The sequence below is a fragment of the Poromitra crassiceps genome (assembly GCF_964638095.1).
Source record: "Poromitra crassiceps genome assembly, chromosome: 12".
NCBI lineage: Eukaryota > Metazoa > Chordata > Actinopteri > Beryciformes > Melamphaidae > Poromitra > Poromitra crassiceps.
The window spans coordinates 34,920,080-34,931,540 of NC_139632.1; the positions used below are offsets into that span (position 1 = coordinate 34,920,080).

Genomic DNA, 11,461 nt, shown 5'->3' on the forward strand with positions numbered 1-11,461 from the left:
CACTTTACCTTTGACTTTCTGGAGGACAGTGTCATTGCCATGTGTGTCCGTTCGCCTGTTTTAGCACAAGATGTCGATTTGTACGGTAGCATGAGAGAATAGACCAATCAGGAGTAGCCTATGAGAGAATAGACCAATCAGGAGTAGCCTATCCATAATGGAGGAGGGGGGGGGGGGGGGGGGGGGGTGCATGACATCATGTGCCCGAAGCTGCACCACACTGAGCGGGTATCATACAGCACGGAAGTCAGAGGAACACTATTGTTATATGAATATCTGCTCAAAGAAGCTGCACAAACGCCGTTCCCTTGTGTGACTTTAATGTTGTATAAATGAGCGTGTCAAATGTAATCATGTGATGGGCAGTGGAGGATGTGAAGCAGTCATAATGGGGCACATGGAGGGTTGCGATGCTTCAGTGATGAGTGGATAACTTAAGTAGCTCCTAACAGGCGTGATGGAATTAAAGACTGGAGGGTGTCCACTTCAGGCTGCGCTGACCCAAGCCTGTCAGCATGACATCACCTTGGCAACGCAAACAACCTCAAGTGCTCTTTAAGCTAGCTGCCTCTGTTTGCGGTAGTGTGTGTGTGTGTGCGTGTGGTGTGTGTGTGTGTGTGTGTGTGGTGTGCGTGCGTGTGTGTGTGTCCGCACGCGCTCTGTAGGGGAGAAATCCCTCCATCTGGTGCTTGGGCAACCAAGCAGGCATTGCTTTGGGCTGACTCAGCACTTTCTCTTAAATGCACACACACACACACACACACACACACACACACACACACACACACACACACACACACACACACACACACACACACACACACACACACACACACACACTGCCCTTCTCAGTATTCAAAGTGTCATTATCTTGTAGCAGCCTATTCCATCACCTCCAATGTTTCTTCATAATCAGGTTCTGCCATAGCCCTGCCCCTCTCTCTCTCACACACACACACACGCAGGCATGCGCGCGCGCACGCACACACACACACACACACACACACACACACACACACACACACACACACACACACACACACACACACACACACACACACTCACCCCTTTGAGTGGGGCATGCCAATCACATCCAAAATAGAAATTAATTTGCAGCTGGATGAGTTTTGGCAACATCTCTAAAGGCTACTGTGTTAATTATGGCACAACTCTCTCTCTCTCTTTCCCTCTCTCTCTCTCTCTCTCTCGCTCTCTCTCTCTCTCTCTCTCTCTCTCTCTCTGTATCTCCCTCTCTCTCTCTCTCCCCCCCCCCCCCTCTCTCTCTCCTCCTCGCACAGCACAAAGCACACAGTCATCCACCCGCCTGCAACAGGTGTGACTGTCCTGCCTGGAGGCAGCGTACTGTGACTGTGAATGCAGCTCCACCTCCACTGACCCAGTGTTCTGTTAGCAGAGTCGTGTTGGAAAGCCCGTTCAGACAAAGTGTGCAAAGTGACCCCAGTGTTTGAGCTCGCCTGTTCCTCTTCACACTTGGACCATTCAGTTTGCTTTATTCAATCAAAACCTGCCTTCATCTTTCTCATTGGTATGCAGGGCAATCCAGCCATGGACGTTTTGCCTGCTCATGTCTTTCTGCTGAGGCATTGCCTTTAGATACCACACGTCTTTCATTCTGTTTACTATGTACAAAGATTGAGTTGGAGACTTTCAAAATGTCCCCCGTATGTATGTATCTTGTATGTATTTGTCTCTGTTTCATTTTCCTCGGACACCGCGTGGGCCTGGCAGCATTCCTATTTGGCAGTGGCACGTGTACCAGCAGAGGTCCCGAACAGACGGTTTTGAACGAGGTCATTAGGGATGACTAAAATGGCAAAAATTTGCGAGTTAGTGGCCAAAATGAGTGAACACGGGTTCAGCACCATGGAGAGCTCCGTTCGTTAGCTACTGGATGGAGCACACCTGAGCGGAGTTGGAATCAGCCAGGGAGGTGGACTATGAAAGCCCTCTGGGGAGAGAGAGGAGACGTTGCATGCCAACTCTGTGAGCGAGGCCTGACTAAAATGGCTAATTATGGTATCAGAGCTATTATTTCAAACACTATATGTCAATGTGTGCATGACACATAGACATTTTGAAAACATGCTGGAATCTGTCCTGGATCACGTGTCTTTGTGCATCAGTGTCTGGCCTGTATGAATATATTGCTCATATATTGTCCAATAAGGACTGACCCTGGCAGCATGAGACAGAGGCTTGCTTCTGCATTCATATTGTGGTGGTATCATTGTTTTCCATAGAGACACTGCGGAGCATCATTCAGAAACCACGGGGGAAACAAAAACTCCCCCCCCCCCAATCCTGCTGTTCTCCTATGAACATGGTCACGTGTTGCACACAAAGATTATATATACGGAAGATGAACACTCCAACTTACTTCACTGACAGCTAGATCCACATTTTTCTTCTCGCCAGTTCTCAATGGCTTCCTTGTTTTGCTTGGGAGTACAAAAAAACTTGAATTGGTGATTTTCTTTTTTACATTTGTTGTCTGCGAAGGCCCACCACACAACAGCTTTTAACTATGTTTAATTCAAAGAAAATGACGCTGGTGTATGGAAGTCAATGGAGAGCTTTCCGCCGTGATGGGTGTGGCCTATTTCATGCAGTGTCTATCGAAGAGCAGGTGAAAAGTCCGGCAACATTGCCATAAAGTACACTTTCTATCACGCCTGCTCATGGAACTGCAGTTGAAGACAGAGCGTATAAATGTTTGGCAACATGGACACAGCCACATTATATACGCTGCTGGTCTTTCTGACAACGAAACAGTCGTTAATAAGAAAGAACTTTCTTGCAGGGAAAAGATGTTACACCAAATTTTGGTTTGTTTGAGCTATTCTAATTCTCTGCTTGGCTTCCTCCTCACTGACAGCAGGAACCATTGAATCATTTCTGCAAAACATAACTGATTAAACAGTTTGAAATTAATTGAAATGATGAGAAGTCACATAGTACTAAAAGTTTTTGTATGGCATGGGCAAACCTCTTCTATCAAAATCACCGTGGCAATATGAAGGCAAGTTTGCCACAGAGCTCAACAGTCACCGGCGTCACACTTTTTTGCGGCTCCGGTTCCGGAAGAGAGTTCCCCGATTCGTTTTATCCGCAGACATTTTGAAAAATCCTTTAAAGATTTCTTTGAGTCCCATGCTTTTTGGTTTTGCCGGATTCTGGGCCAAAATATTTGACTGGTACTCTAAGGCCTACAATGTAGCCCTTCAACCGGAGGCGGAACTCGCCATCTTTGGCTGCTCAGAGTCCTCTTTGCTCCTCCCGGTGGCCATGTGGCAGTCTTTGACGCAGGGAATGACTGTTGCCAAGAAGGTAATTCTTAAGGAGTGGAAGTCCTTCTCTCCACCTTCTTTTCAGCTGTGGCTGACGGACATGGTCTCGGTTGTGCGGATGGAGAGACTCAGGTTCCAAATGACTAATTCATTGGGGAAGTTTTTGGTTATCTGGGACCCGTTCCTGGCCTATTTTGACGAGGTTAAAAATGACAAGTGACTCACCCGGCCGATTAGATATGGACCACTTATAATGGATCCTATTTTGTGTATATTGATGTATATTTTGTAAAGCACATGGGCATTTTACGTGACTGGTAGCACCACTTCGGAAAGTTGGAAATGTATATTTGTTTTTGTTTAGTTTTTTGTCTTTTTCTTTTCCCTTTTCCTGTCTGAGTGTTTTTGTTTCTCATGTTCTGAAAAACCATAAAATAAAATATTGAATTTTTTTTTTATTTGAGGCTGGAACCAAGCCAAACAGCTAGCAGATGAATTGTGAGTGACTATAAACATTTGAATCAGAGAGAAAGAAAGAAAAAAATGTGGGGGCAATTTTCTTTAAAAAGAAAATCAAAAATATATTTTTTTCTGCTTTTTATTTGTGGTTTTTGCTCCAAGTCAAATGTTTTATGGTCACTCATGATTCTGGCTCGTTGGCATGGTTCCAGGCTTAAAACTCTTTATTTAAGGATTTTTTTAAACGTCTATGGAGCAAAAAGTCTATGGAAAAAAGTGAGCGGCCACTGTTCAATTCTTTTTTTACATATATTTTATTGATACAAAGTAGATTACAATAGTACAGTTACAGATCATGTGTGTGTGTGTGTGTGTCTGTTCAGCTCTTTTGCAATTGACAGACATCGGTATGAGATATTGCCAAACATCCAGGCACAACCTTTCCGGCTGATGCAGCAGCTGTGCCCGGGATGGACAGACAGGGTGATGCATGTCCCCTGAAGTGACCCGAAAGGGGTGTCGTTATTGGAAAGACGGCTGAGTAACCAATCACGTATGGGTGTGGAGACGTTGGACGGACAGGACGTATGGGTGTGGAGACGTTGGACGGACAGGACGTATGGGTGTGGAGACGTTGGACGGACAGGACGTATGGGTGTGGAGACGTTGGACGGACAGGACGTATGGGTGTGGAGACGTTGGACGGACAGGACGTATGGGTGTGGAGACGTTGGACGGACAGGACGTATGGGTGTGGAGACGTTGGACGGACAGGACGTATGGGTGTGGAGACGTTGGACGGACAGGACGTATGGGTGTGGAGACGGTGGACGGACAGGGCCTCTGTCCCACTCTGCAGTCACATCTAATGATGTCTCTGCAGGGTCCCTGTGCCCTGGCAGTGCCGCCTCCTTTGATGATGCCATAAAGCTCTTGCACATAGTAAATAGTGCACAGTTAATGGCGGGCCACGTCTTGACAGCTTGTGGAGAGTCATCAAGTGGCCTTTAAATGCCATTCCAGCTGTTCAGAGACCCATCAGCAGTGGTGCACACTACAGCCAACTTGATTGACTTCAAGTTTTGGTGACACAACTATGCATTATCCTGCTTGATATCTTGGATGTTTGTTAGTAGGCCTAGGAAGATTTCTTCCCCATTTTTTTGCCTACTCCCGTTCACTCGCCCAAAATGCACATTCCAACAGCGGCAGAAACACTCACATGTACATGTTGTGACTCAGGTACTCACCACGCCATGAAATAATCATATATAATTAAAGGGATAATCCAAAGTTACATGAAACGGTCATTTTCAAAGTAAATCCACACACACCCAGAACTAAGAAAGAGTAACCGAACTAACAAAGAGTAACCGAAGTGACTTCCTTGTTTGCCATGAGGCGCATCATGCGCTGTGTGCAGTCATAAGTACAGCGCTTGCGCCACACGGCAAACGAGGACGACTACGACTTCAAGACTCCTGGCTCAATTTATTTCATCTCAAGTCGTTTTCCTCAAGATGGCTCAGTATTGTTTTTGGCTCAGTAGAGAGATGCTGGTCATGTCGGGACAGGCTCAGTAGAGAGATGCTGGTCATGTCAGGACAGGCTCAGTAGAGAGATGCTGGTCATGTCGGGACAGGCTCAGTAGAGGGATGCTGGTCATGTCGGGACAGGCTCAGTAGAGAGATGCTGGTCATGTCGGGACAGGCTCAGTAGAGGGATGCTGGTCATGTCGGGACAGGCTCAGTAGAGAGATGCTGGTCATGTCGGGACAGGCTCAGTAGAGAGATGCTGGTCATGTCGGGACAGGCTCAGTAGAGGGATGCTGGTCATGTCAGGACAGGCTCAGTAGAGGGATGCTGGTCATGTCGGGACAGGCTCAGTAGAGGGATGCTGGTCATGTCGGGACAGGCTCAGTAGAGGGATGCTGGTCATGTCGGGACAGGCTCAGTAGAGGGATGCTGGTCATGTCGGGACAGGCTCAGTAGAGAGATGCTGGTCATGTCGGGACAGGCTCAGTAGAGGGATGCTGGTCATGTCGGAACAGGATCAGTAGAGAGATGCTGGTCATGTCGGGACAGGCTCAGTAGATGGATGCTGGTCATGTCGGGACAGGCTCAGTAGAGAGATGCTGGTCATGTCGGGACAGGCTCAGTAGAGGGATGCTGGTCATGTCGGGACAGGCTCAGTAGAGGGATGCTGGTCATGTCGGGACAGGCTCAGTAGAGAGATGCTGGTCATGTCGGGACAGGCTCAGTAGAGAGATGCTGGTCATGTCGGGACAGGCTCAGTAGAGGGATGCTGGTCATGTCGGGACAGGCTCAGTAGAGAGTAGGGCTGTCAATCTCCCTCTATAATCAAATTCGAATTTCAGTGCTTTATACATTTTAATATTCGAATTATATTCGAATATTTTAATTAATTTTTAATTGAATTAAAAAAAAAAAAAAAAATTTTTTTTGGTCTGAGTGAATTGTTGTCTTCTCTTATGTTATGTTCTGATTCTAAATATAGCTGAATCTTTGGGTTTGACCAAGTAAAACTTTTTCTAAGCATTTTACCAAATGTAGATGGAAAAGTGAATGGTGGATAAATATTCAAAATAATATTAGGCTTATCACAAATAGTCCAGCAATGATGTTTATTTAAGAAAACATGTTCCTTGTACAATGTACATACATTCATTGCATTAGAAAATAGGTCAGATAACCAGAGCTTAGTTAATATTCATCAGTGATGTATTGGTGCTGTCTGAAATGCTAAAATAAAATAATTGATAATAAAAAAAGACACAGCCTTTGTTTGAGCTCCTTATCAATAAACAAATAAGTAAACTTTGCCAAAACAACAATGAGCCATGAACAAAAAAAAATCTGTCACGTATTGCACTTAAGAGCTACAGGTTTACATTCAGTATAGCAGCTTCAACAGTCAACTTCAGTTAACAATGAATGAACATACATTTTAAGAGCTACAGGTAGGTTTACATCAGTATAGCAGCTTCAACAGTCAACTTCAGTTAACACTCTTTTCTTCAAGTATGTTGTCAGAACTTGTCACTGTTCTAGTGTTCTAAAAAAAAAAAAAAAAAATTTTTTTTTTTTTTTAATAAAAAAATATTCGTTTTAAAAAAATAATAATAATCGAATTTCGTTCATAATTATTAAATTCGAATAATATTCGAATATCAAAATTCGTTTCAACAGCCCTAGTAGAGAGATGCTGGTCATGTCGGGACAGGCTCAGTAGAGGGATGCTGGTCATGTCGGGACAGGCTCAGTAGAGGGATGCTGGTCATGTCGGGACAGGCTCAGTAGAGAGATGCTGGTCATGTCGGGACAGGCTCAGTAGATGGATGCTGGTCATGTCGGGACAGGCTCAGTAGAGAGATGGTGGTCATGTCGGGACAGGCTCAGTAGAGGGATGCTGGTCATGTCGGGACAGGCTCAGTAGAGGGATGCTGGTCATGTCGGGACAGGCTCAGTAGAGAGATGCTGGTCATGTCGGGACAGGCTCAGTAGAGAGATGCTGGTCATGTCGGGACAGGCTCAGTAGAGAGATGCTGGTCATGTCGGGACAGGCTCAGTAGAGAGATGCTGGTCATGTCGGGACAGGCTCAGTAGAGGGATGCTGGTCATGTCGGGACAGGCTCAGTAGAGAGATGCTGGTCATGTCGGGACAGGCTCAGTAGAGAGATGCTGGTCATGTCGGGACAGGCTCAGTAGAGAGATGCTGGTCATGTCGGGACAGGCGCAGGCGCACTAGACACTCATTTTGCTGGACATTCGTAGGATTCTGCACGAAACCGAAGTTTCGCAACATCACACGAACATCTCATGAGGATACGATGAACCACTTGTTACGATGCACCAGTCCAGCAGTCTGACTGTGGTTCATCATGATGAGAATATCTGTGCTGGATTCAGGATGGATATATGGACATGCTGCTTGTTGAGCACCCTGCAGGATTCTATCATAACACGCAAATGAATGTGAATCCTTCTGTATGTCTCTGATTTGATACGCTTCGTTCTGGCTACATAATAACAAAGTGTCTTCAGTCAGCGAATGAAGGTCAAGCAAGTGTGTGTACCGACACACACACACACACACACACACACACACACACACACACACACACACACACGCACACGCACACGCACACACGCACAGCCAAAGTTTGTTCCATCTCATTCCATTTACCGGTAGATTAAAATGTAATGAATCACATTTGAGTGTTTCTCTCTCCATCCTCCCTCTCTCTTCTCTCACCTCTGTCAGCCTCGTTATCTTCCCTCTCCTCCTCACGCCACACACACACACACACACACACACACACACAGACGCATACACACACACATACACAGACGCATACACACGCACATGCACGCACGCACACACACACACACCAGTAACCAGCAAATTCAAGACACTGGTACTGGCCTACAGGGCAGTCCACCAGACCTCCCCCTATACCAGACTACCCCTACAGGGCAGTACACCAGACAGCTCCTCTGTATCTGCAATCTATGGTCAGGTTCCAAACCTCGCACCGCTCCCTCCGCTCCTCCACCCGTGCAGATCGCCTCGCCCCTCCACCGCTACGTGGGCTCAAAAGTCGCTCGTCTCGATCACGACTCTTCTCGTGCAATGGTGGAATGAACTCCTCCCTTCTGTCAGGATGGCCCAATCACTGCCCATCTTTCAGTGGAGACTAAAAACACACCTTTTCAGGCTCCACCTGGACCCTTCTTGAACTCACATATTTCTCCCTTTTCTTAAAAAAAATCAAACTGTTACTCATTCCTTCTTAAACTACTTTCCACAAGTGCTACTGTATTCCTTCAAAAGGTCTTAGCTGCCATAGACTATGTTGCATAGTTGATTTCTCTACTGTTTGCTTTGGATAAAAGCAATAATGTAATGTAATGGGTTTCTGACAGAACACATATACTGTCACAAATTGAAAGCTGATTCTTAATCTCTGCCTCTCTCTCTCTCTCTCTGTCCAGGAGCTGGAGGCTGGTCTCCTCTGCACTCAGACAGGTACCAGTGGCTGGAGGTGGACCTGGGGAGGCGGACCCAGATCACCGCCGTGGCCACGCAGGGCCGCTACGGCAGCTCCGATTGGCTGACGGCCTACGTGCTGATGTTCAGCGACACGGGACACAACTGGAGACAGTACCGACAGGAGGACAGTATCGGGGTGAGTTCTGCTGTGAGGAGCAACAACAGTAACCCAAAGGCAGTGGAGGGAGAAATTGATTGCCAAGAACAGTTTAGGGGCAAGTCATCTGTAGAAAACACTGGGTCAGCTGGAAAACAGTAGCACTAAAAACATGACATGGCATTACTTTACTTTACAAAGAGGAAGAATGCAAAAGTTTTTTGTAAAAAAATCGGCTCGCCCTGCTGCCGGATGTGCTCGGCTCTGGGCCCACGACTACCGATGAAGTGAAACTCTCACAAGATTTATAAAAAAAAAAAATAAGGCTCGTGTTTATGAGAAATGGACCTGATCATGATCATTGAATGTTTGTATGATTCATATTTTTTATGTCGATCATGTCTGATAACATCAGCAGGCCCGTATCTAGCTATGAGGTCACCGAGGTCCGGACCTCGGTAAGAATTTCAGAGAGAAAAAAAAAAAGCTCCATGGAAAGCATGGAAAACACGGGATCGCTTTTATTTTGAAACGAAAGGCACGTCAGGCAGGAAGGTAGGAGCAGCAGGAAGACATGGTGACTGCCTGGCGAGATAATTGAAAGTGAGCGAGCTGCGAGACAGTGAGCGAGTGAACGACAGACGAGGTGAGTGAGTGACACTGACAGATTTTTTAGCAACAACCAAGAAAGTAAGTGTCTAGTCTGTCTCTTAAGTAACGTTACCTGTGACACGTTGGGAAGCTACTGGCTAATTTCAGTGGGCCAACAGATGATGACTGACTGACTGACTGACTGCAGAAGCCAAAGTACACTCACACACTCTCTCACACACACACACACACACACACTGACCAGATGTCCCACTTTGTGTTGGACTGCACAGCATTTCCATGCCTTTTCCCATGTCCCACATATTGGGATGATGTCCCACATTTTGATTGACTCTAGTTTTCAAAATCCAAACCACTGAGAGAGAGACAGACAGACAGACAGACAGACAGACAGACAGCAATTTTTAAGAAAGAAAATTCTCGTGTGACATTTCAGCCTTCATAGACCTTCTCATCCTTTCTGATTATTGTTCTATATCAGACAGGCATTACTGACCGGTATTCATTATCGTGCTCTAACACCATCGAAGGCTTTTCAAAGAGCCTGTCTGTAGATGTCAGAATGACTTCCCACAGTCAGAGACAGTGGTGATTTTGGATGAGTGCTAATATCCCAGCTAGTCGCAGAACCTGTAAGGACTTCTTTGGACTGAAGGCAGACAATAAGACTCTGGAAAAAAGATATTAGATTCTTAATGATTACTGGACCTCCCTCCATTTGCAGCTCCTCTCTTCACACAGAGGGATAAGGCTATTATCACTTTCTTTAGAAATTTCACCATAGCCAAGAACATTATGTTTCCCTCATACCTCCCTGTCTTGCGTTGTACCTCTCTCTACCAACCATGTCATTCTAACTCCAAAGTTATGGTAAACTTTGGCGAGGGGAAAAAGCAGTCTACCCTTGCTTGAGTCTGTGCCCCACCTGGGCCACCCCAGTCAAAATGGCCTGGACATGCCACTGGACATTTGAGGACGTCATCTTGGGCTTTTGGGGGGGGTCATTTTTCACCATTTGGTGACATTTTATAGACCAAAAGATGAATCGATTAGTGTAAAAATAATCGACAGATTGATCGATAATGAAAGTAATCGTTTGTTGCAGCCCTACTCATCAATGGCAATGTGTCCCACGTTGTCCCACACAAACACACTATTTGTCCCACATTTTGGTTTGCTGAGATCTGGTCACCTTAACACAGGGGTAGGAGAGAATGTGAGATATTCAAGAAGAGGCTGCTCCCTGCTCCCTAGTGGTCATTTTGGTCAATGACACTTAATAAATACATGTTCTTGCCAGCCAACAGGTCCGTCTGTATGTTTTTTTTATTATAGATGATGACTTTGTGTGTTGTGTACGGCTTGGGTTGTGTACCTGTGTTTGTAGGTGTCATTTTGATATGAATTTTGCTAAAACAGTTTGTGTTTGTTAGTTACAATTATGTTGACAGGAGAGCTGAGCAGGTGGTGACATGAAAGAGAATATACTGAATAATGACATCACAACAGTATAATCCTAATGTTGATTTAGAATGAGATATTCCTCTAAATATGGATAAAAAAGGTTAAAAAAAATTATTTAAAATGATATATTACTCTAAATATGGCTAAAAAAGGGGGAAAAAAAACTTTAAAAAAATTCAGCGGCGCCGAATCCGCCTCCCCTTGCCATGTCTGGAAACCCTGGATACGGGCCTGAACATCAGTAGCTTATAGCTTGTTAGCTAATCTAAAGCTGTCGGACATTTTGCCCATGTTAATCCCACGTGGCCCGACGTACAGCCAATCACAATGCGTGCCCGACGTACAGCCAATCACAATGCGTGCCCGACGTACAGCCAATCACAATGCGTGCCCCACCGAAATTGCACCGACAACTGCACTCGGAGTGCGCAGACCTCCACCAATAAGG

The 11,461-nt window shown here is 45.7% G+C and overlaps 1 protein-coding gene across 1 annotated transcript in view; it reads left to right on the forward strand.

Annotated features, from left to right (window-relative positions):
• The window catches only part of LOC310786189 (contactin-associated protein-like 4), a gene marked incomplete at both ends in the record, with an annotated part of 140,428 nt that overhangs the window by 41,739 nt on the left and 87,228 nt on the right, over nucleotides 1-11,461 (forward strand). Inside the window, one exon of the mRNA XM_083647362.1 lies at nucleotides 8,783-8,976. Within this exon, the coding sequence (XP_083503488.1) occupies nucleotides 8,783-8,976 (194 nt within the window). The remainder of the gene's footprint in view (nucleotides 1-8,782; nucleotides 8,977-11,461) is intronic.